The sequence below is a fragment of the Athene cunicularia genome (assembly GCF_003259725.1).
Source record: "Athene cunicularia isolate RWA chromosome 5 unlocalized genomic scaffold, athCun1 chr5_part1, whole genome shotgun sequence".
Classification (NCBI taxonomy): Eukaryota; Metazoa; Chordata; class Aves; order Strigiformes; family Strigidae; genus Athene; species Athene cunicularia.
In genome coordinates, this window is record NW_020799101.1 from 27,996,480 (window position 1) to 28,022,960 (window position 26,481).

General features: G+C 35.9%; 1 protein-coding gene across 1 annotated transcript in view; it reads left to right on the forward strand.

Annotated features, from left to right (window-relative positions):
• BAZ1A (bromodomain adjacent to zinc finger domain 1A) overlaps positions 1-26,481 on the forward strand; it is a 69,082-nt gene that overhangs the window by 21,526 nt on the left and 21,075 nt on the right. The window contains exons 4-17 of the mRNA XM_026849297.1: positions 3,013-3,156; positions 9,302-9,403; positions 10,679-10,766; positions 12,596-12,730; positions 13,358-13,460; positions 16,104-16,270; positions 17,064-17,159; positions 19,018-19,156; positions 19,605-19,751; positions 22,142-22,237; positions 22,366-22,590; positions 23,274-23,439; positions 23,698-23,811; positions 24,966-25,090. Coding sequence (XP_026705098.1) covers positions 3,013-3,156; positions 9,302-9,403; positions 10,679-10,766; positions 12,596-12,730; positions 13,358-13,460; positions 16,104-16,270; positions 17,064-17,159; positions 19,018-19,156; positions 19,605-19,751; positions 22,142-22,237; positions 22,366-22,590; positions 23,274-23,439; positions 23,698-23,811; positions 24,966-25,090 — 1,847 coding nt within the window. The remainder of the gene's footprint in view (positions 1-3,012; positions 3,157-9,301; positions 9,404-10,678; positions 10,767-12,595; positions 12,731-13,357; positions 13,461-16,103; positions 16,271-17,063; positions 17,160-19,017; positions 19,157-19,604; positions 19,752-22,141; positions 22,238-22,365; positions 22,591-23,273; positions 23,440-23,697; positions 23,812-24,965; positions 25,091-26,481) is intronic.

The window sequence follows — 26,481 nt, forward strand, 5'->3', positions numbered from 1 at the left end:
GAAGGCCTTTGGGATTCACATAGTGTGGCTGTAAGCTTTTTCACAGTATTTACTGTTATTTGAAGAAAGTGCTTCCTGACTGGGGGAGGTGTTGGGGTATATATTTATTTACTTTAATGACTCTGTCTCTTTAGCTTGAGGTACCACCAGTTCTTATTTTATGGGAAATAGTGAGTGAGCATGACTTGACTTTGACATAAACTCCGTAAAGATCTTAAGATATCCTTTTTAGAAAGTATTTCAAGTAGTATCCTTCATTTGAGTGTCTCACTTCAGCTTTCAGCTCTGCTGTTTCATGTGCCTTATGATCTAAGTTGTAATGTGAACTCAGAGAATGAGGTTATTGAGAAGAGCAGACCTTCGTGCTAGAAGCAGAGTGTCTTTGCCTGTCTTAGCCCAGGGAATTGATTACTGCTAGTCATGACCTGACTGTAGCAAGGCTAAAAAAAAGTCTTCATTTGTAAATTATTATTTCTTTAATGCCAGAAGGAATAGTTGTATCACTTTCTTTAATCCCCTGTCTATCAGAAACCATTAAATGTCATTGGATTATGCTATTATTGAGCCAGGTAACATGTGTTTCACTTGATTCCTTCCCCAAAGATTTGTGGTAATTATTTGAATGAAGGTATAGAGAATGGAGAATCACTTCCTTTCTGTGATAGTTTATTCCATTAGTCATTCTCCCTGTTTAATAATAAAAATTTTAAAAAAAGGCACCTCTATTGGGGATTTTGCTACTCACTGAATCAAGTGTATAGATTATATCATTTCCATCCTTACAGAAGATGTGTTACCTTGTAAATTACAGGGCTGTCAAATGGATAAGCAGGTAAATGAAGTGTTGGTAAATACTCAGTGACTAAATACTACGTCTTTTTGTCCAGGAGGATTGATTCTTGTGTGTGTGGTTTAGTTTCTTTGTCCTTTCATGGCATTGGCTAGTGTAGGTCGCGATGTAGCTTTCATGTGGCTATTGAACGTGATTGCAAATTTAGTGTATATGCGCTCCCTCTAGTGGTCTTCAAATAATAAGCAAATTAGAAAAAGTGTCAGTAGGTATGTATTGGTGCTTTTGGTTAATTTCCATCAGAAATCAATTTAAAAGTGTTTTTTAAACTGAATTGAACTCTCTAGGAAATATACTTTATAATCTGAAACACAAATAATTCCACTAAAGTTCTTTATAGCAGGTGATCTTTGTTGGATTTAAAAAAACAACCTAATATACACATTCTGTCATGCAGTCAGCTCCATATTCATTAGTATGAAGGGGACGCAGTGATGTTCTGAATATTGGAAAACCAAGATGCTGTAATAATGGACTTTTCTCTTAGGACTCAGCTGGAGTCTGGTGCTGGGCCAGACTTTAATAAGCCTCATTGGACTTGGACTTAGTTTGTGAACAGACACTAGGCTCTGTCTCATTACATACTTGGGTGTTCTTGGTTCTTTACGCAGAGTCTGTTTAGATTTGCACAGTTAATTAGCTTGGGCTTCACTCACCAGGAAAACGTGTCTTCCAGCCCCAAACCAGCTAGTTTTTGAAATGGGACCGGCTGCATTGGAATGGCAGCGTGCCTGTGGTCAGCAAGTCCAGCGGACTCAGGCTGCCTCTGCACGCAGGCAGCTCTGGTGTCCCTGTGGATAATTAAGCAGTGGTCATATTGTTGTCTTTAAGAATATATAAGGATGTTAATAGTTTTGGGGTTTTTAACTATTTTAACATATTTTAAAATAACATATTACATCAGAGCATCCTGGAGTGCTCTCCCTGTTGGAGAGAGGCTTGGAGAGGACAGCTGCAGGCACTGTGTTCCTGGTCCTAGCTAAATTCACAAGTGAATATGACCAAGGATATTTTAATGTGTTCAACTTTTCTCCCTGTGCACCCCCGCTTTGTATTTTCCCATCAATGTATGCAGATTTTGGATAGTACTGTCTGCTTGCGGAAGGAGGTATTTAAGAAGAAACATTTTGACGTTTCCTTTTTTTCCAGTGTTCAGATAGAAGAACACTTAGAATTTTTCAGTCACAGATTTGCTGGGATCAGTTTGTTTGCTTGTTTGTTTTTAATTTAGGCACACTAATTCAAGCCCTGTACTTCATGTATTCTCCATTTTATTAATTTCAAGTGACAGTGTTTGGTGCCTAGAGAAGAGAATTATTATGTATTCTTCCTCCCACCCTTTGAGCTTTTAGTGGTAGTATGTGACAGCATCCATTGATTGCAATAGTTAATTTTCATGAAGTAGACATGGATTTAGGAAATTAAAATAAAAAATATGAACCATGGAATTTCAGAAAGGAGTGAAAGTTAGTGGTTAAGAACCAGCTATAATACAGTTACCCAGCATGAAGTGTCAATTAATTATACTTTTTAATATGTAGTTAATTCTGCCTTTTATAACTACTATTCAGGATGGCAAAGGGATAGACTTGTTTTGTCAATTGTGTGCATGCCAGATGGAGCCTTAATATGTGTCAGCAGATAAATGGGCCATTATTAAGATTAGATGCATAGTGATCATTTCAGCCTTGTTTATTTAGGTCATCGACAGCAGTATAAGATGATCTCTTATAAGTAAAAATATTTTGGGATCTGAAAATCTTTTGCTTTTCTTAGATCACTTTCAAAATAAATGTAAAAGATTTGGTGTCTAGTTTTAAAGTAACATTAAGTTAGCTTTTTAGTTTACTTAAGTGAGAACTGAAAAACAAACAGACAAAAAACCCAACCACAAATAATTCTACCAGTGACTTGATTTGTTGTCCTAAGTAGTGAAACCAATAGCTGTGTAAGCACATGAATTTGTTCATTTATTAGGTGGAACTCATGAAATTAATATTTTACCTAGTATTTCAGTGCAAGGCTCTTAAGTATTTACTTACTTAGTAGACAATAGAATGTTCAGTAATATATGTATTCTTAAAATAATATCTGCTACAACTTTAGACTCTTTGCACTAGTGAAAGATTTTGATGGTAATAAATGTCTGTGTTTCATTTCAGGTTGCAGTGTAAAATTTTGGAAGTCATAGCTCCAGCCCATCACAATGGAATGGCGAATGGCCACGCCAGCAGTGCTGATGGAGACACAATTGTCATCAGTGACAGTGACGACTCAGAAACGCACAATAGCTCTGCACAAAATGGGTAAATGATACTTTTGCAGTATAAAGCATTTGGGCTGGGTGGAAATGGGACTAAAGCAGATGTGGCAGGATCTATTCGAAACTTGATCAGTATAGATTGTGAGTGCTCAGGCAGCTGAAGGTAACAAGCTGAATATTCACAGGTGCCAGTTATGTTATGTGTAATCCAACGTAGAACTGTGTGTAATGAGAAATGGGGTACCTACAGAATAATCATTATTCATCTGTTTGGAATGACAGTGTTTCTGTTAAGAGATGATGAAAGAGCCATGTATGCCTATCACTAGTTCTCTCTGCACTGCAGAACCTGTGCTCCTATAGCTTGGAAAATGCACTCATGTTGTGCATTTCTACAGGCTGGTACTACTTAGCATGATGTATTGCTTCCCTTCCATCATGGAGTCCAGAGTTGAGATTGCCTTATAATGAGAGGACATACTTTTACTGAAACTTTCTGAAATGACTTTTCAGAGACTTAATGTGTTTGTGTCCAAAATATAAAAAGGTACAAAGCTTTCTTCATTGTGCATGTGTCCATGTAAATATATACCATTTTATTTAATGGATTTGATTAGGATTTTAGGTGCAGTGAAATCATGTGTCTTGTCTTAAGGAACTACCTATAGGCTGAAGTAGCTTAATAACACTGAATAAGAGAGCTGCTTGCCTATAATTGTGGTTGTTAATTTTGAGAATCCCTTTATGGGCCAGTAGTTGAGCTTATATATGCAGTTTATCCTAGCAGGATAATGAGGAGAAATATTTCTGTGCTTCACAAGCACAATGCTGATGAAAGAAGAAAGTTTGAAGTGGGCCCCAGTCTTGTATCCAGCAACGTACAGGCTTTTTACATGAACTGTCATTGGCTTTGAGATGTCATGTGGATGTAGAAGTTATTCTCATTGATTACTGCATGAGGACTTCCATGTCCTGACATGCCTTGAATAACTAGGGTGGAGCTCCTCACTTGGCTGAGAAAATAACATAGGATAAATAATTTTTTAGATTCTCTGATGTCTCTTGAAGGTAGTGTCCAAGTTGTTCTTGAAGAGGTCCTACATCTTTGAGACAATGAATGCATTTTCTGTGTTCCACAAGGCATATAGCATTTGAAAGGAGGTTATTCTTGGAATTATGCAAGTGTGCACGGAGCCGACTGTGGGATTGATCCCTTTATGTCACTGTCACTTCCATGCATGCAGAACTGGTAGTAAGACTGAGTCTTACGCTCCCAGTCAGTCTGTGATTCTCCTCAGCTGATTACTTACTTTGACAATGCGAAGAAGTGAGGGGAAAAAAATGTATTTCTCTTAGAGAAATCTTGTGAAAATATACAAATCTTTGGAGCACTGTTCTGTGGCATAACCAACATTTGTGCTACAAGCTTAAATAATAGACCTCTTACAGCTTTATAAAATGCTTACTGGAAGTTTTAAGTGAGTCTTTTTATAACAAGTGCAAGAGCATACTAACGCTTCAATTTCTGGATATATTCTGAGTATATGCAAACTTGGAAAGTATTATTTGCTGTACCTATAAAACCTATCTGAAAGTAGAGCATTGTTGTCAATTTTTGTATATTGGCATCTAAGATTCTTTATACCCTTACTCATAAGAAATCCCACTGAACTGAAAGACATCATTTTGCAGCCCTTATCCTTCAGGGACTATATTTTGATGTATATGGAGGAACTTGGATGTGGAGAGTATGAATGTTATTCACCTTGGGACCAGTGTCAAGTTGATACGTGCGGAACCACAGTTCTGCCTCTTCACACAAATCTCCAGGTTTTGAGACCCAGCTTTCATGCAAAGCTGTAGTGCCGTTAAACAATGGTACAGCAGATGCTCAGTGTGTTTGTGAGAGGGGGAGGGGAGCACAGCACAGATTGATGGACCATCTGCAAATATTTTTCCTAAAGAATCTGTAAGGCTAGAGCATCTTAACTGAAAATAGATGTCATTAGAGATCCCAGCCTTTCTCCGACCCTACTCCTGTCTGCAATGGGGCAGAAATAGCCATGCGTTCTGTACAAATGTTCTTGCTGACCTTTTTTATTGTGTTCTGCAGTAAAAGCTGAGGTTGTACAGAGAGAAAGAGGCGGGACACTCTCACTCATACACTCCCTCAGAAAAACAGGATGCCTTGTAAGGCCTGGGTTGTGAAGCAAAAGGTAGCAATCTTTTGAGAGCTTAAACTGTTGATACTATATCCTGGGACCCTGTGGTACTGTAGGATAGTGGTCATCATGGAATAGCAGTGTTCATACCTTGAACTGCTACGTTTAAGGGTAAGGTTGAACTCTTGCATTGGCTTTAGCACTCAGCAGCAGACTGGAGATTGAGGGGCTCGTACTGCCAAATATATACAATACTAGCTGCAACTTAATTCATGGCATTCTTCCTGCCAGGGCTATGAGTCATGTCAACAATCAACTGCAGCAGAAATACAAAAAGAAAAAATTCTCCTTGGCTTGCTGGCTAGTTCATGGCAGTAAATTTGGGTGTTGATTCACTTTGAAGTATCATCTTTATTTTGTGGAAGGGTTAACTTTTCCTGCAAATTTTGGGATGCAAGCAGAGGTAACAAAGTTTTTGGAAATAATGCCAGTGGAACCTTAACATCCTGATTTTTTACTATTCTCAACCTAATTTTCTGCCTCTGTTTGGAGAAGAAATTATGAATAGGGTATGTCAAAAAGTGCAGTCATAGCTTGTCATTAAAGCTATTACAAGGTCTTCGGTAGAACAAATCTTTCCTTATCTTTAATTCTTATCTTTCCTCTTTATTCCTCCATTCTATTAATAATGATGGTAGGTCTTAGTCCACTTTTTATTGTAAGGAAGACCAAAGCACTGGATCAAAGGTAGCTTAAAATCTTCATCAAAAGGTTCAAAGTTAGGATTTTATTGCAGAATGTTCTTGTCTTGTCCATGAAACGGTATAACCAGCATGCTGTTAACGGGCTTCAGGTTGCTGTATTTCCTTGTTTTAGTCAGATTCCAGAAAATATTTGCAGTTCTAGATGGGGAGTTATAATTGCTTGGTATAGAGTAGCTTGTCGGTGCCAACCTTCAAAGGTGTGCAGAGGCCAGCTTTTCTATCAGAATCATTATACTGACGGGTATGTAAGGCTTACGCTGGAGCATAAGGAGATCATAAATGGTTGTGTTGTTTAGCTAGCATTCTTCAAGGGAGCTTTTTCTATTCCCAGACTTAGTCAAAGAGAAGAAGAAAAGTCACTGCCTCTTTGGAAAAGCAGGACAGCATTCATTTTAGATGCATTCTTGATCCTCTAACCCTCCAGTATTTTTCTGTGCAATTTTTCTAGTTCTGCTAATACAAGATATTGGTAGTTCCAGCAAGACTCAGACCAGATAGTATGGATAGTCATGACCTGCACAAGGTGACTCAGAAGGACAGGGTCTCAAAAGTTTCTTGGTAAAGCTAGCTTAAGCCCATTCTGTTGGAACATAGTGCAGCAGGACTGTAAGCAGAAATTTATATCCAGGTCATGTAGTCATTGTGCCAAAGTAATTGAAGGGCCCATGAGATTTTTATCTGTTAGTGGTTCAGAATAACCTCATTCAAAAAAATGCAAGAGTGTGCCAGGTGCTAGGCACATTTATTTGAAGGCAGTAGAAAGTAGAATAAATATGGGTGTGTCAGTTCCAGTTTTCACCTCTGAAGTTACAAGATTTTCTGTATTCTTTCCTCTGGATCTGGTGGTCTGTCAAAGCTGTCCTGTGAAGACTTGCTGTAGGGGATTTCTGCTGCAAAATGGGTCTAACCTTTGCGAACTTTTCGTGGTTGATGTAATGCTTTGTAAAATAAAATATAGCAAAAAATGAGAGTCTTATGCCAAAGTGACTAGATAATCTATATATTTTTTAAAGCTTTCTATGTGTATTGAATGACCGTTTTCTTCCTCTTCTGCACTAAGCAAGATTTTAAACTAGATTTGGATTTATAGAGGTGGATTTCAGGAATACATTAACCTTCTTAGGATAATCATTGGAAACTCAGAAACTAAGCAGAGAAAACTGTGTGTTTGGAAATGAGGTTGGGTCTATTATATATGATCCACTGAAGGTGAGAAAAGGATTTACTCAAACTAAAAAGTAAAGGTTAATGCAAGACTTAACTTGATTATTCTTTGGGCCCTGATTTTGATTACAGACAATCAGAGCTTAGACTCAATTAAAAACATAAATAAGCTCATACACTTATGGTATAACATTGGCACTCTGCCTTTTATTTGGTATCTGAACATTATCTGTTTGAGTCCTCCTTTAGCTAAAGGGCTGGAAACACAGGGGTGTATGGTGAGGGAACAAGTTTGTAATTGCTACTATCCAGAAATTCCTAGTAAAAGCCTTCATTACTTCAGCTTTCCTGTCTTAAGACTGAAAATGATCATGGAAGACCAAGTCATGGTATGACCAAAATACAAAGCCCCTTCTAACATTCTTAAAAATATAGGCAGAGATGTTTAAATCTTGCCAGAGGGTATACTGAATTACTTTGTTTATACAGTTTATCTCTGTTTTGCTAATACGACTAGCTGCGTGGGGGTTAAAAATTATTTTTCTTAAACTGGGGTTGGTCTGAGTGGCTCAACTTGAGACTTTAACATGGATAGCATCATACAAGGTAGACAGTGTGTATCATAGTACTTACCTGTAGTTTCAGTAGATGTTAGACAGAAGTCTAAATCTTCTGTCCCTTCGTTTGTTTTTAACTATGTTGATCATTTAATCATTGTAAGCTATTTTTTCTCCAGATATTATTCTCATCTAAAATGGCACTAACTGTGGATAAGTACTGTTTATTTTACATTTCATTTGTATGAATTAATGTATTCATTAGTAGGCATCTAAATGTTGCATTTCTTTGGGTTTCTATTTCACAGTTAGTGTGGGTAAAAAAAAGAATCATAGCAAATTTCACATTCAACTACTTTGCAAAGTACAGTTCACTACATCTTGTGTGAACTCTTCATGGAGGTAAAGAGTAGTATATTGACTTATTTTGTTTTGACACAGACTCCACCTTCAAGCATTTTGTAAATGCCAGAAGGGCTGACAATGATGATGAAATGCATAGCTGTAAATCTTCTAGTTCATCCACATCACTTATTCACCTTCCCCTACTGATGAAATAAAATGATAGTTGAATTCTTCCCGATAAAGCAATACGGCTTTAGATTACAACTTACCACCCTAGGAGAAGTTAGTTATTTAAAGAAAATGTCAGTAGTTTAACTCTGTTCGTTAAGTCTGTCCGTAAATATGCCACACTATTTAAGTATATTGCCTATGGCAAAAAACCTCTCTTTGTTTTTTAAAGGAGTGAATTTTGTTTTGGTAGCGCACCAGACCTGGGTTGGTTATTCTTCTAGGAAGAAGTGAAAGAAAACAGTTACTGTTATGTTAAAACTGAAGAATATTTGCCATGGGGGAAAAAAATCTAGTTCTCTGTAGATTATAGCTGTAAAAGGGAAGTACACTTTGGGGAACAAAAGCATGTAATTCCATAAACATTTATTTTAAAGTGTCGATGCACTGTGTTATGATTCCTGTTATTTTCAGAATGTTGTTGGTGAGGGTGTTTTTTCTAAATTGATATTTTGGAAAAATATTCTACATGTTTTTTATTCATTTTGAGATGTGATCTGTAGCTCTATGGCTACTTTTTTTTTACTCATTTTATTTAACTCTGTCTTTTGGACTCCTTCCTCATAATCTTTTTCTCCTTTTTCCTGTCTTTCTTTTGCTACCATGAGTACTGAGGGTGTTAAGGAGATCATTTTCTGAGGGATAGGGATGTGCCATTGCTTGTCTCCCCCTTTGTTGTTGTTCCTTCCCTTCTCCCATCTCCCTGCTTAGAAAACCAGCATCCTCGATCCCTTTTCCTGTTCCTTGCAGGAACTGGGTTTGATGTGGATCTAAATCTAGTGGCAGAAAAGTTGGCAGTAGTGAATAGGTCCTCTTTGGTACCAGTGGAATTTACAGCCTGTATTAAATATGTCTGGGTATTTTCAAGAGGTCTGTTGTATATGCATATAAATATATTAAATGTGTACAATAGAAGACTGATGTTTTGTGATTGTAGTTAACTTTTTTAATTTTTAAAATATTTTTAGGGAGAAGAAAGCCATAATTGATCCTCTTTTGTTCAAATACAAGGTCCAACCTGTTAAAAAAGAACTATATGAAACTGTTATTGTTAAAGCATCTCAACTAAGGTAAAAATGAATATATGAAAGTTAAAATTGTACTTCATAACTGTATGAGTCGTGTAAATAACTGTTAGATTGTTTTGATATAAAATGGCATTTTAAAGTAATATGTTAGAACTAGTAATTAGAGACACTAGAACAAAATACTGTTTCATAGGCTTTCTGTATCATGGGTTCCAAGCTTTATTAGTATTAACAGAGATGCCAACTCTTTGCAAGTCTCTGCTTTTGTTGGCACATGGATGAGACCTCCTGTTGCTTCTGATACCTGTGCTTACTACTGTGACTGATAAATAGGTGCAAAAAATGTTTGAGAACCCTATTCTATAATATTGATGAACTGCTGGCATTGTGAGCGCGCTCTCTCTGTGGTAGCATTACTTGTTTGAAATGTTGAAGCAGACATTGGCAATCATACTGCTTTACTGTTTAAAATAGAAAGGTTAGAAAGCTAGATCTGCAAAGATTTTTTTTTCTTCTTCCCAAATAACATTTTTTTTTTTTCTTGAATTTAGATAAAACATTTTTTTAGGGTAAATTGTGCACCAAAACTTTATAAACTGAATACTTTGGAAAAAAAACCCCAAAACTTCAGTGATTTCAAGCCATTTAGTTCTGGGGTGAAATCAAGATTAGTTTTTTCATTAACTACTCCTGTGTAGTTAGCTTTCTCCTTCCCATGAAGTAGTGTGGGTTACCTGGGATGCCAGGAAGCATTTAGAGCACATACTACCCTGTAGTGAGGAGTGACACAGCCTGACCAAGCAGTGTGTGAACTCACTGCTCTCACTCCTTAGCTTGAGACTTCTGTGTCTCACCTCCCCGTTTGAGAGATGAATGCTGCTTTTCTGCTGTCCTTTTTTGCTTGTTTTTCACCCTCTTCTGAAACAATTGGACTTTAGTTTTATTTGGAGATTTTAAAAGCTACTGTGGTAGAAAGGAATGTTTGGAGGATCTAGTTGGGGGTAAATAGTAGGCTGTGGAGTTTGTCTGTATGTGTGTGTAAAAGAGGACATACCAGGATCTTAAAAACAAAATTTACAGATGTATAAAACAACTGTTTAAGTATTGCTTGGGGTTTGTTTTATTTACAAGGAAATTTTTAATTGAATTGGGGTTGCAAAGAGTGGCTGTTAGGTACAATAGTAAGGGTGTAGTTTATGATTAAGAAAGTGAAAAAAAGGTCAATCATATGATGTGTTACATGTGTTCTTGCACATATTGTCAGCTGTACTTAATTAAGATGTTAGTTGATAATGCTATCTTTCTTTCTTAAAACAGCCGGAGGAAACATCTCTTTTCTCGTGATAGACTTAAACTTTTTCTGAAACAACACTGTGAACCACATGATGGAGTCATTAAAACTAAGGTAAATAAGAAGGAATAATTTGTGGGATAGAATATTGACCCTATTCAGTCTTATTTTTTCTCTGCTAGCTGCTCAGAGCTTCTTTTTAAAACTACAAGTTTAGCTTTCTGTAAGTATAATATATTGAGTTAGTATTTGACTTTTCCAAAATAGAAGGATGAGTACGGAACTTTTTCTGTAAAAACAGGTTTTTGTTAAGTTTTGCTTGTAAACAAGATGGTAGTTTTTCTGTACATGAAGCAGAACTTAATTCTCTAACTTCTTTAGTTACAGTTAAGTTCCCAAAATAAAAATGGGATCTTTAACCTAGAAAAATGTTATTTATTAAAACATAATATGTTTTTGCTTAGTCTGACACAAGTTGTTTTCATTCTTCAAGGTATGCAGCTGATACTTCTAAGGCAAATAAAAATTAACTGTTGCTGTTTTGGTACAGTAAGCTAATATAATTCTGTTGTAATGCTTTTAGCTGGAAAACATTTTATTGTAGCTTGAATTCAGTCTCCAGTTCTTCAGTGGGACAGAAGTACCGAAAAATTCAGATGGCTGGAACGGACTTTTGATGAAGCCTTAGATGTTGAAGATGTTAAGATGCATATTTTTTCATCTTATATGGAGATATATGGTGATACTTAGTACAAGTTCAGACTAAAGTTCACAACTTAGTCTGTGCAGGATGATTCTGAAAATTTCTGTTCCATGTGCCCAAGGAATTGAGCAGCTTTTCCCACAGCAATTTCTCTTGCCTTGCTTGCTGTGCTGCAGGAGATCCTGGACTCTTTCACTTCCTGCTGCAGCCTAGACCTTGATATCCTTCTTATCTTCATCTTGTTTTTAGGAAGTAGCATGTTTGTTTATTATATCTTGTATTTTATGTGTGTGTTTAAGAGGAATCCTAATACAGCTTTATATGAGCTGTGTGTGCTCATTCTGCCCAGGAGTGCTCCAAGACATGACAGCATTGATGAGAGTCTTGTCTCTGAAAGAAGTGGAAAATAACAAAGGCAACTAATTTCTAAATAAGTTTGTAGCTTTTAAAGTCTGTCTCTTTTTAAAAGAAATTGAAATAGAAGAAAATATAGCAGAAGGGAATAAACCACCTCCTTCCTTGGGCTTGTTAGTGATCACATTGTCCTTGATATGATACAGTGTGCTGGGTCTAGGGATCTATTAGTGATACTTCTGGTGTGTTAGGAAAATTGTTACATTCTGTATATGCGTGTTTGTTGTCTTCTCTTTGTGTGGGCTATTTCTGGAGCGTCTCCTTGTTCCCTTGCTTTTCAGCAGTTATGTGAACATGTCCTATTTGGAGTGTCTCCTTTGTATCCTCATCCATATCACTTGATAAGGGCATACTTCCTGAAATCACTAGGTTGAGAAAGCCGACTTGAAAATTTGACAATTCAGAATGAGAGAAGTTCTAAATTTTCTCATCCTCCAGAAATGTTTAAGTATGATAGAGAATTATGTGATTCTTCAGTAAATTAATTTTCTGGCTTCTCCTTCAAAAGTAATTTTCAACACATTTCAGTAACTTTCTTGGAAGACTGTGTCCAACTGTGTCTGCTAAAAGGCATCTAAGAAATAAAATCTTACCAAATGAGGCCAAATGCTATTGTCAAATGTGTGCTGCTTACGTTACTACCCTATTGGTGCATTAACTCTGCAATTAGACTCTTTCAGAGTTCTATTTCTTATCCTAAGCTAACCAGTTGTGTCTAGTTACTTTTTCTTGCCTTTTTTGTGAATTAATGATTCATTAATTAACTTACATTTATGAAAATGTAAGAATTTCACAATGAATATCTGTTTTCATCTTTCTTACTAAGGCAACATCAATTGAAAAATACAATCTAGCAGAAAAAAATTTCTCCTACTTCTTTCCTGATGACCCACCCACATTTGTCTTCAGTCCTGCAAGCAGACGACGAGGGAGACCTCCAAAGAGGGCATCTACTAGTCATGTAAGTAATAACATTTTTAATTCTAGATGAAGACACATCAGCATAGTCTTTAAGTTCTATTTACTCTGTGAACTTTCAGAACAGTTGGAATGCAAGGTTGATGTGCGTTTTTGGTTTTTTTTGTTGAAGATGAATTGGGATATACTGCATAATTGCTATTGAAGTAGATTCTTTATAGTTAAGCTGGCAGAAGGGACCATACTTGATATTTTATCTTCTTATTTTTATCTGCTGTAGGTCCTGCCAAGAAACTGGCTTTTGTGTGTGTTTTGAAGGTGCATAGAGTACTTGTACCTTCTGGCAGTGATTAATAAATAATATGCTAAAAAACTTTTAAATTTTTACTCTTAGATAGGATTATGTCACTTGCCTGTATTTAAACACAGCAAAGCTTAGTGCTCTAAACTACTTTATTTCAAAAGAAAGCTGGAAGAAAAGGTTTTGGATTTTCTTTTCCTCCCCATGCAACTATTAGGCAGGATCTCTGAGTACTTAGTATGTTTGTGGGAAACGCTTGCAGCCTGTTTTTATCCTTGTTTTAGAGAAAATTTGAAATATCTGTTGCTGATCATTTCACTGTAGATATTATGTTAATTTTTCCCACTCCCTCTCTGAATTCTCTATTAGGAGGACGAGATTACTGCTAAACGAAATAACCAAGGAAACAGAAGTAAAGTAGCAAGGGAAAAGACAAGGTTCCAGAAACAAAAAGAAGATACACAGGCTATGGGTGAGTTGGGGTTTAGTCTGATGACTAGTAGAACCAGTTTTTGCAGGTCTGAGAGCAGGCCATAATTAGAGTATTTTTGGGGCTGTACGTTTCAAAGGAAAAATGTAATAAGAGTGTAGGGCCACAGCACTATTGCAAAGTGCTCCTTTCAGTGGTTAGAATGGTTGTTTCCTCATTTATTTTTTTGTTTTGCTAAACTGGGGAAATATAGGAGGCTTGTGATCCAGCTGTGTTGATTTCTATCTCAGATAAATGAAGAGCAAAATAAATTTCTGCAGAAGTTTGGATTCTGAAGTCATGTATAAATTTTAACTGAAGATACATCAAACCATGAACATTTAACACAAATCAATCTGTTGTATGAGGAAAATCCATAAATGGAAAAAACTACCTCAAAATTTAAAAGAACTGCAATGCTTTCTAAAGCTGTAATAATCCTTAAGGAAATCTTTCTGAAGATTGTGCATAGATATTTAAGGTGTGTCTAAATGTTTTGCAAGATTACTTACAGTCTCTACAAATTTTTCTAATTAAAAGAGCACAAATCACTTAAGAGATTTTTATTTCAGACTAATTGAATTATTTTGGCTTAGTTTTGACCCATTTCTATTCTATTTAAACTTGATTTCAAATGGGAGTAAGGGGACCTCCTTTTGTATGGGTTTACTTAGGTAAACTGGTACATCTTCTTGAGGAGACAAAACTCAGCAAGGAGATGTTCTTCTGTATTGTAAGCACTGATGCCCTTCCTAAGGAAAGGCTTTCATCTGTGGAAATACTTCATTGACCTTCTGGTTTCTACCTCTCATTTCCATTACCATGGAAAGTTTTAGGGTGGCAGGGATGTCTCTAAATTTTGTAGTCCAACATCTGCTTAAATAACTGCAAGGTTGTCTGAGGCTGCTCAGAGCCTTTTCTTCATAGGAGGTGGGGACACTAGTGTCTAATGGGCTCCACTAAACTTGTGTGTCCACTTCGCACAACTAGCATCTATTTGTTTGTGCTGGAAATGACAGCACGGAACAAGGTAATGGCTGATCAACATCAAAGCAGCCATTTTGTGTGGTGCTAGCTGCAGCTTCTAGAAGGCTAGTTAAGACACATTCTGGCTTAATTTTAACTTTGTGTTATCCTATTGTACCACAAACCCCAATGGCTTTGAAACATATAGTTACAAACAATGAAAGAACAATCAGCCTTGAAATAAGTTGCATAACATGGAGATCCAACTGTATTCTTTGTATTTTCTGCCACCTCACTAGACAGCTGTCACAGCAGTTTTCTGTTCTTGGTGACAAAATGATGATGAATGCATCAAGTAATAATAATAATAATAATTAAAAAAAAATACCGCGGTGTCACACTTATTCTGTGTGTTCATTTTTGGCCCAATCTTATCCCATGATTATAAATATTATTTTATTCCCCCCCCTTTTTTTTTTTCTTCTCTTTTTTTAAAAGTTGCAGTTCTTTAATTTGAAACTGGCAAGATGTTGTACTGGTTGTTTAAAAAGTATGATTCCATCCATATAATAAACTTAAAAGTACACCTTCAAATATACTATATTAATGTAATCAAATATTAATCTGTACATTTTATCTGTAAATAATTTTGGATAATTTGGCAATTACTGACATTCATGAAGTCTGTTATAAATAGCTACTATAGTACTTTACTAATAATGTGAAAAGGTAGGAAAATACCAAGTACCTTGAAAAATCAACCTTCTCAGTATGTAGAAGACTGTGGGGGATGAGATGATTCACTGCTTTTGTTTGCTGGGTGAGAGCCATTGCTGCTATGTGTAGTAGCTATCTGTAAAAGCAATCTAGCCCACTTTCAGAATTTTATGGGAAAATGTAACCAAAATATTTTTTTGAGTACCATCCACTTAGTAATAGAAGTAAGGAATTTTTTTCATTTTCTTCACATGTGATTCTAGCTTTCTTGTTTATTCAATTAAAATGGTAAGCCCTCTGATCCTCTTTTATTTATTAGCCTGTGTGAGGGTTGACGGACATTGTCCCCAGAAAGTGGAAATTTGTATCCCGCTGTTCTTGTGGAGATAACTACAAAGAAATCTGGATCTCTTTGGGCAATAACATTTATTACCAATTAAAGTTCAGATTAAACTGTGTAACAGAAGTGAAACTTGCACAAAAAACACTGAAATACTCAATAAGTATAAAATGTATTGACTTTTCAGTAATTCAGTAATAAGTATTTAAAGATCACTTATTTAATGGTTATATTCCACACCTAGTTGTGACATGCTTTTATTAAGCAGTCGTTACTAAATATGTTGCTGTAATTATATGCAGTTGGAATCAGTTCTCATCTTTGTATGTCACTTGATGGAAAACAGTAAACAAGTAATAAACTTCTGTATAGTCATAAAAACAAATAAATTTGACTTTATTGCAGTGATGACAACCTTGTAAAACATGCATAATACTTAGGCTTAAAATTCTGATTCTCTAAAGAACTTTCAAGTGATTGAATTTCTGGTTGGCATAGAAACAATTCAGTCTTCATAACAATATCTTTTTCATATGGTAATTATAAAAAGAGTTTATTTAGCACAGTTAAATAAAATTAACATTTTAGAAAAGAAAAAATAACTTTGTTTTTTTCCTTCACAGCTTTTGAAAAAGCTAAATTAAAACAAGAGAAGGCAGATGCTATAGAAGCTAAGAAAAAGGAGAAAGAAGATAAGGAAAAAAAGAGAGAAGAATTAAAGAAGATTGTGGAAGAAGAAAGGATGAAGAAGAAAGAAGAGAAAGAGAGACTCAAAATAGAAAAAGAAAAAGTAATGCATTTGCAGTTTGTGTTTCATATAGGATCAGTATGTCTTTCTAGCTTGCTTGTTTCTCAGTTGCTATCTGCTTCAATTTATTTTCCATTAACTGTTTTCAGTTCGTAGAAATGCACTTCTGAAGAATAGGCAGTTATAAGATACAATTATGGATTTGTATTTCTGGATAACACTGTTATAACTTCAGTTCACAAAAGTTCACTTTGAACTTCTGAAGTAATGTGGTGGGTGGGGTTTTTTTTGCCAATAATGCTTTACAGTATTTGATTTGATGGTTGTCTTCTACTTAAGTGTTAAAGACACTGTACTGCATCAGATTCACAGCATATTAAATGGTTGTGGGTTTCCTTGTGGTTTCTTTTTGGGTGGAAATTGCTAAATAACTTTTTGTCACTTTGAATATGAAGAAGTTATTTATTCCACTATATTCTACTAAAGCCATGTGCACTATCGATTTTGATGGTCTTTTTTGTGGCAACTTTTCATAAATACTCTTATTTTAGGTTCTGTCACCTGCTTCCATCTAAAAAAAAATCCCTCCAAACAACAAAACAAAAAATCCTGCAACAAAACCCCATGTGTAATCCAACAAAGTATCACTACAGTTCACTTCTAAACATTTTTGCCAGTACCTTTCTATAGAAAATAAAAATTATTAGATTATTTCATTCTAATTAAATACAGTTTTGTTTTATTTTTTGGTGTGATTTGAAATAAGGTATGCTGTTCTAGTGACTGTAATAGGGTGATCTGACCACTTCTTATATACAATTGTGACTCTTTTCAGGAAAGAGAGAAGCTGCGTGAAGAAAAAAGAAAATATGTGGAATACCTGAAACAATGGAGTAAGCCTAGAGAAGATATGGAGTGTGATGATCTTAAGGTGTGATTCAATTTGGAATAGTTTAAGATTGTACTTTACAGGGTCCTCAAGCTAGATTCCCTAATCCAGAGGCAGATCTAGATGTGACCTGAATGCTAGGCCTTGTGAATCACCTGCAGTCAAGTAATATTTTTGGTGATAATAAGATTGTCTGCATCTGCATTTTCACCCTCCACAAAAACTTCAAAGGCTGTTCACAGTCTTAATGGGGAACTGTATTTTTAAATTGCTGACCTTACTCAGTGGAGAGTATTGCATATGCCTGACTTTTCTGTTAAATATACAAGATGAGCTCACCTAGAATAAACTTGAGTTACTTAAAAGATTTGGGTGATGAGGAAACCAAGTTTTTGGCAGCAGCAGTAGGACATTAGCTTGTTACTCCCTGTGGCATTCTTTTGATTTAAACTCTAGCAGGATCTTTGCTTAACAAGCATCTTTCTGGATGATCCTGGAAACCTATAGAAAGTAACAAGAATTCATCTCCCAAAGGACTTAATGTTCTAAACAAGAATATAGTGTGACTGTACATAACAGAAGATTGTCTAATATTATACATTTATGTACATTTCACTATGATTAGTTTTGGCGGGGTTAGCGAAAGGAGGCAAAATGGTCAAACACAAGGACAGGGGTTTATTTGGGATACACAGGGAAACATGACAGAAGCTTGAAGAGGTTGAAGACAAGTTGGGAATAGAGGAGAATGTTAAATGAATTAAAGTGATTTTACTTGTTGGGAGGAATATGAGAATTGGATGTAATTGCAAGGAGAGCTATATAGACACTTGAAGATGAGAGTGAAAATGTAGCTGTGTATAGAAAGGGAGAAGAAACTGAAGAAAGGGAAGAGCTTCGTCAAAACGAGAGGAAACTGTACAAAACGGTGCTGCTGTGTTTCAGTTAGAAAAGAAAAAGGAAGGGGTGGGAAAGTAGTGTCATCACTATGGTGAAAATTGACAAGAGTATGAATAAAGAATAGTTAAGGTGAGGATGTCTTTTAAAAAAATTCCATTCTCAGAAAACGTGTGAAATACCTTACTGTGTTTTTCTGAAAGCGTAGTATCTGTCATTCTTCTTGTTAAATGTTTGAGCTACCACCTTTGGAAAGGAGCCATCTTCCTGGGAATTGTTTGAGACTGCTAAGAAACGTTAAGTAAAGACAAGTCTTGAAAAGTTACATCAAGTTATTAATTTGGAAGTCAAACTCAGACACTGTCATCTGTGATTTGGAGGTGGTGTCTCTTTTAAGTGGTCTTGTTAGACGGTCACATCAGCTCCATTTAAAATGTCTTAAACTATCATAACTGACTTACCAATGCAAAAACCCAAATAACAGAACACTCAAGTCATTAGACATGATCTTGCCTATGCTAGTATAAGATGGGTGTGTTTTAATGTGAATGTGTTGGGGTTTTGTTTGCTTGTCTTTGCAAGCAATAATGAGTAACTTTTTAAGAATATGTTTGTTTTTTGCTTGTCTGGACAGTTCCAGCAAACTTAAATTGAAAACTCTTGTGAAATAAGACAGGATTAAAGGAAAAATCTTGACAGCCAGTGTTCTTAACTTGCAGTGGGTTTGAGTTCCTTTAAACAAAGATAGAAAATCTCAACTTCATGAACACGAATAAACTTTTATCCCAAAAGATTTACGTCCAAGTTGCATGCTCTTTGATTTTTTTAAAGTTAGTACTACCACAGATGTTAGTGGTGATTGATTGTGTGTCTTGCAGAACTATTTTCATTAAAATATAAACTCAGCAGATGTACTCCGTAGAATTGTAGACTGTTTGGTTTTATCACTTATATACTCTATAGAAACTGAATACAATATTAAGTTGTCTTGTTTGGATTGCAGGAACTTCCTGTTCCAATGCCAGTGAAGACAAGACTTCCACCTGAGATCTTTGGTGATGCTCTGATGGTTTTGGAGTTTTTATATGCTTTCGGGGAACTTTTTGATCTTCAAGATGAATTTCCTGAAGGAGTTACTTTAGGCAAGTTGTCATTTATGTGGCAAGGTGCTCCAATTTTGTGGTGTCCCTTCTCCTACCAAACAACTTAAGTGCACCCAAGTACCAGTGCTACAGAACTTTCTGTGCAAATTTAACATGTCCGTGCTTACATGTGCATATCAGTCCAGTTTTCTCTTAGCAGTCAACTTCTGCAGTGTTTATAAAATAAAAATTGATTTTAATGTAGAAGTTGTTCATCTAGTTATTAGAATGTCTATTTGTACTTTACTCTTGCAGTTATATATTAAGAAAATAATGTTGTTCTGTCAGCAGTCTTTCTGATACCACCACTTTAGGAATATTTGCAGTAAATTATGGAAAAGTAACTTGATTATCATACCTGAAGGAAAAAAAAATGTTTTCATTCTTCAGTACATAATCGTTTTCCAACTTTGCGGCAAAAGTGACGCTTGTTAAACTTTATTCACAGAAGTTTTAGAGGAAGCTCTTGTAGGAAATGACACTGAAGGCCCACTATGTGAATTGCTGTTTTTCTTCCTGACTGCCATCTTTCAGGCAATGGCCGAAGAGGAAGAGGAAGTGGCCAAAGATCAAATAGCTGATGCTGAGACCAAAGGTCAGATCCTTAATTTAACTGCTGAAAAACTGAAATTCCACTGGAATTAACTTTAAATTGCATGTTCAATGGCATTCCTTTGTTTAACCTTGTCTTATTATGCATGGATATTGTATGTAAATGGACTTGTTTTTTCTCTTTTATCTGAAATTAAAGCCATAAACTGGGCATGGAGGTTGGGGTCTGGGGGGAATAGAGAAAAAGCAAGCACATTGTTACTACAACTGTATCCAGCAAAGCATAATAAGTTTTTAACAGCATTGCTTATGTCTTGGAGGTGAGGGAAACTTGTCTTCACCTTACTTCTCTTCCTTCAGCACTGCTAGATGTTTCTCCTGAGGGTCAGGAAATAAGGCATTTTCCTAAATCTTCTCAAAGGTCTTTAACTATTAAAAAAAAAAAAAAAAAAAAAAAAAAAAAATCTGAGCCTAACTAGATTAAAAACTTAAACTCCCCATCACATCTGTAATGGAGAATTCGGTATTTATTGTCCTTCAAGACTTAGAAGTATGCATCCACAGCTCCTAGTTACCACCATGGCTCCCTTTTTCCAATAAAGGATCTTGCAGCCGCTCCACCTTTGGCCTTCACTCTAAGGCTGAAGTTGCCCACGTTTTTAGAGTCATTTGAATACACACTATCAGAAGGAAGTGCAGGCTTTCTTCTGAATTTATGTGGTCCTGTGTTTATGAACTGCCAGATTTGCTGACTAGTTAAAGAAGAAGCTTTGACCCTTCCTGCTAGTCTTTATTTCATTAGAGGTAGATAGAAACATAAAAGAACTCCCCATTTGAGGTCAAGAGAATCCTGTGGTTCCCCTGTAAGACAGATGCACGAGGTACAGGAAGGTTCCTTTAATTCCTCCCTTGAAGACTATGGGTATTCTCATACTTAAGATTTATGTCCAGTCTGTAAATCATCTTTATATAAAACATGGGCACTATCTTCAGCAATAGAGGCTGCTCTTATTCAATTAACAAAGTTACAGATTTGATATGGTGTTAAAGAATTTAGACTGTATTTTAATTACTGTTGAATTTATCAATTAAACTGTATCTTTTAACTACTGAGGGCATTGCTTGGGCAGTATAAGCAAGGATTCCATTATCAGGTAATCATATAATAGTTGATTAGAGTCTTCACAGAACTGATCAGAAAAAATGTGATAAAACTTTCATCACAATTGCTGGCAATTGCAGAAATCTACATTTCACTTCTAGTTTAGCAGAGCTGTGGGTAGGGCGCTTTATTATCTTTTACTTGCCTTTGAATGTTTATTTCTTGTCACTCTTGTTTAGCCATCTTCTTTCCTGTAAAAGAATTACATGTTCTCAGCTTTGTAATTCTGACTAACCAAACTAGTAGTAGTCCAGGTGTTTGTTCACTTAAGTTCTGTACAGGCAGCGTTTCTGCAATGGAGAACACCCAGGTGTGGGGTTTTGGTGTGTACAGTGCTTTCTCAAACCCTGTTATACAGATACAAGAGGGGAGGTGCAGAGGTTAATTTTGCAGGCGTCAGGTTGACAGTTCTCAAACATCAATCACCATACAAGACTCTGGATTTGCTTTTTACATAGTTTTAGTTTGAATTTCTGGCTCTTTATGGACTGATGACTTTGTAACTGCTTAATGATTTGGACTTGAATAAAGTGAAATTGTTGAAGAAGCATACAAGGCTGAAAAATTTCTGCCAACCCTCTGGAGAAATACCTGTAAGTGCTAAGGAAACTTTTGCCTAAGAAAGAGGAATTTTGCTGTTTCTCCCTTTCACTGCCCACTTTCCTGGTCAGTTTGCTGATGTGTGATGCTCCTTATTAAGTGTAGATGCTTATTTTGGTGAAATAGGTTCCTTTGTAATGCCTTAGTAACTGTATTTGTGCGGAACAGTAAGGCTGATTCTAAGTTACATATTAAAAGTATACAGTGAACATGATAACCACTGTCAAAATGTCTGATTGGTTTGGATGGTCTTTCCTAAAAACAGAATGATGATAGGAAATAACAGTCCATTTGAGGGAATGAAACACAGGCGTTCTGGCACTGTTTTTTGTTTTTGCTTTCAACTGTGTTTATGGATTTGTTTTTGCTGGCTTTTATGTTGCCATTGTGCATGTTTTGTGCATTGGGGTTGCTTTAACAGCTTATGTGTAGGGAGAACAGCATATAGCATGTGGTGCATGTCCTTAGCTTTTAGTTGGATTTTTAGTTGCATTTAAAGATACATAAATTTTAATTTGGATGTTGAATCGAGTTTTGAAACACATTGATGCCTTTGTAAATATCGGCCCTCTTTTTGCTTTGTCTGCAACTTTTAAAAAACGGCTTGCTTTCCTCCCTTCCACAGTACAAGTTTTAATTTACACTAGAATAAAGTGTTTATTTCCTTAAAGATTTAACAGAGGCTTTGGATGAAGATGCAGACCCCACAAAATCTGCACTGTCTGCAGTTGCAACTTTGGCAGCTGCATGGCCCCAGTTACATCAGGGTATGTGTGGGTTTCACTTCTTGTTTTGTTACTGTTCTTATTTTGCTCTGTATTTTAAAGCACATTTTTAATATTTATATGCATTTAAATGTCTATATAAAATAACTGTTCGTTCTTCTCAACTGTAGGCTGCAATTTGAAAAACTTGGATCTTGATAGCTGCACTCTTTCTGAGATTCTCAGACTTCACATTCTAGCATCAGGCGCTGATGTAACATCAGCCAACGCAAAATACCGTTACCAGAAACGAGGAGGATTTGATGCTACTGATGATGCTTGCATGGAGCTGAGATTAAGTAATCCTGGTCTCTTGAAGAAACTTTCAAGTACCTCAGTATATGATTTGTTGCCAGGTAATAAAAGACAATAAATGTTAGAGATCACTAGATTGCTCATCAAGTTATCAGTTTTGTAACTGCCTCAGATTCAGTAACAGAATCAGTATTCAGATCAGTAATTTACTGTAACAGAATAATTTAGGTTGGAAAGGACATCTGGAGGTCACCTACCCCAACACCCACTCCCTTTGCTCTGGTCCCCACAAGCAGGTCACACCAGATCAGAAATTGCAGAGCTAGGCAGTCTCATTACTTCTGAGTACCTTTTTTTTTAATCTCATTAAAAAAAAAAAAAAAAGAAGTTGTTTTGCTTGCAGTAAGGGGATCTCTCTGCGAGAAGCATCTGAGTGTTTGATTCAGCCCCTGCTTTTTATTTCTGTTCTGGTTAGGGTCTTTTGTTTGTTATTTGGAAATGGAGGGGAAAAAAAACAACCCTATCTACTGTTCCTTTATCTCAGTTTTGAAGCTAATACCTCATTTTAGTTTTTTTCGGTGCTAAAAGTTAAATTAAAAATAAAGGCTCGCATCTCTGAGCAAAGCAGGTATTTCAGGCAATGGCTCTTTGCAAGTGCATCTGGTGCATTAAAAGTGTTTGACTGTTCACTTGCGTGAGAACCAGTCTTCAGTCTGAAATGTGTAAGAGTAAGTTATTTATCAGTTGTGTAATGAAATATAAAAATTGGTCTGAATTTTATTAGGAGAAAAGATGAAGATCCTTCATGCCCTCTGTGGGAAACTTCTGACTCTGGTCTCCACTCGAGATTTCATTGAGGACTCTGTTGATGTGTTACGACAGGCAAAACAGGAGTTCAGAGAATTAAAGGCAGAACAGCATCGTAAAGAACGAGAGGCGGCAGCAGCAAGGTAAAACAAGGATATGGAAAGCTAAATTTTGTTACTACAGATTTTATTTCTCGATTGCAAAAGTCATAGGAGAAACAATAGTAGTGCTTGTGTTTTGTACTGGTTTCTTGAGATCCTAGACAGGAGTGAAATTTTATTGTGCTAAGCATTGTCACTTGTCACGCTACTGTTCTTTTTAGATGATGCTGCAGTATTAAAGAAAAGATGTGGCCAGATCAGATAATTGCAACTGGTTTTCTACATTTTTCTTACTATTAGGATACGTAAGAGGAAAGAAGAAAGGTTAAAAGAACAAGAGTTAAAAATGAAAGAGAAACAAGAAAAGCTGAAGGAAGAGGAGCAGAGAAATCCTGCTGTAGAAGTATCTATTGGGTATGATACATGGTATTACTGTGGTACATATGATACAGCACTTTTCAGTTATGTGGCCAGACCTTAGCTATGTATTTGCTGTTGACTTGATCATATACAAAGGAATATTTTTAAGTATATAGTCTTCCTAGTGTTCTGGAATTGCTTTATGAAAGTGACTTTATTTTTTAAATCAGCTTTTATTATAATTGTATTGAAAGTTTGACAGTTTTACCCACTGACAAGAGAAACTTGCAACATCCAGTTTGTATTTTTTGTTGCATTTTGTCTTGTAATGATTTCATATTTATGAATATCTTCATAGTAGACTATTCTAGTTCATTTTCTAATTTGAGGAATTAGTCTGATCTGAGTTTGATAATACTGACCTCACATTACAGTTTGACTCAAATAGCATTTTTAAAGAAAATGCTGTGCTATCCCAGGTAGTTAAAAAAATGAGGGGTTTGCTCCATTAAGAAAACTGTATGGTTTCAGGTGGTAAGATTCATGCACATGAAGCTGTATATGATTCCAGAAATAAAAGCAAAGTTTATGTACAACACTATATCTTTACCTTCTTGAGAAAGGGAGTTAGATAAATAAATCTGTTTGCAAAAAGTGAGCATGAGCCAAAGACAGATTTGTGCTATGTTTTTGAAACTGTAATTGAAGAAAAATGATAAAATTAATGTTATCCTGCAATGGTTGAATGTAGTTCTGTAGGTTTTTAATTACTTTTACTAGATGTGGAAAAAATGTGTAATAAGCATTTTATAAAATGGATAACCTTTTTGATGAGGAAGTATTTTTTGGTCATGTGAAAAATAATTCAAGTCAGTAGAACTGCACTAAGATGTCTCCAAAAAGGATCTGATTATAGCAACACTCTTCAAATGAAAGAATAAGTACCAAAGAGGAGGTTTTAGTCTTTAATATGGAACTTTCCATTTACAGTTCAGTGGGTTTCTTCTGGGTGTTAATATATACTGTGACTTGAAGTTTATTTTTAAAGAGCATTATAGGTCTTTGTCTAGCTTAAGTACTTCTGAGAAAAAATACTGTTTGTGTTGAAGATGCCATATTCTAGTGTGTATTTATTTTTTTTTAATTCCATTCAGCTTTTAATACATGGTTGGTCAGTTAGTCACCTTTTGTTTATTTTATTGTGTCAGGGAGGAGGAACGGGAAGACCTTGATACTAGTACAGAGAGCAAAGATATTGAACGTAAAGAGCAAGACATGGACACAGTGACGGAGGATGAAGAAGAGCTGGGACCAAACAAAAAGCGAGGAAGAGGTAATGCTATAATGCATTTGTTCATTTGTGAATATGTGTGCGCAGAAGTGCATGCATGCACCTGTGAAGTTCTTCAGTTTTACAGTAAGTTTTTATAAAGTATCAATCTTTCCTCTAAATTTTTAAAGGAAAAGGGAAAAAACCCCACCCAAACATGATCATAATAGGCTATTAACCACACAGAACTGGCCTGATGTAGTTCTAGCAGTCAGCTGTATGTTCTTTCACACTTCTGTATCTTGTCTTCCATATTTGCTGTCTGGATTCCTCTTGTCTTAAAAAAACCCACCTCAAACAGGCTATTACCTGACAAACCATTACAGTTATGGAGTAGTACACTCAGAGTTGTAGGAGTCTTGTCTAATTAGGGTATGGTGTGGGTTTGATTCTTTTTATTAAGAAGCTGCAAAACCAACAGGTATTTTAAAAGAAAATGTTATATTATGTGTTTTGGTTTAGTTTGTCTTTCTTAATGAAGCAGCAGGCCCTTCTATACAAGAACACAACTAGACTTATCCCCAGATTTGATTTCCTTGGCAGTGTGCTAGTAGGAGCTGTAGTGCAGTAAATGGCACAGCCTGCTATTTGTAACTAAACATAAAAAGTGCCACAGGAGGATGAATTGCTGATGGCTTTGGTTGCTAGCTCATCTGTCTTTTTCCTGTGAAGGCTTTGTGCTAGTGTCCGTGACGGTGAAAGTCTGGATGACTGTGGACTTCAGGTTGCAAACCTGTACAGTTCCTAAGAGTGCCTGTGATAAAAATTGAATAATTCTGTAATACAGGCTTGGATGTTTACTACAACTTTATGATGGCAAAACAATGAGGTCTTAAAGAGAAATTCAAGTTTCTTAAATGCCCATGTTTGAGACCTTGTGCCTGGAGGGCAAACAAGTGTTATTTCTTTCCTACAATTGGAGAAACCAAAGGTCACATTGGAAATCAGTAGAAATTGAGTGCTGACAGCATCTTTCAGTGTTGCATCTGTTAATTGCAAGATGTACTTTTCTAGATGACTGTCAGGACCTGACTGGTAAGCCAAGATGTGAACTGGAGTAGTTTTCAGCTGGTAAAAGTTGTGGGGGAAAAAATAGTATATATATTTTTTTAAAACCATGGATAAAGTAACTGAGTTTGCAATAAAAGCTCTTCTATAGGGATTCTGGATTTGCTTGAGGTCTTTGGGGGGGTTTAAATCGATCATTTTGAGTATGATAAATAGTCTGAAGCATAGTTTGTATTCAGTAATGAAATTGCTAGAATTTTACTTTATCATGATAAGAAACTTTTATAACACACTTCCAAGTTCTTAAAATTTCCCTTTTTTTTTTTTTTTATGGTGTTAAAAATGACAGCCAGTAAATGAGACTTAGTCTAATTCCTGCAAAGTGA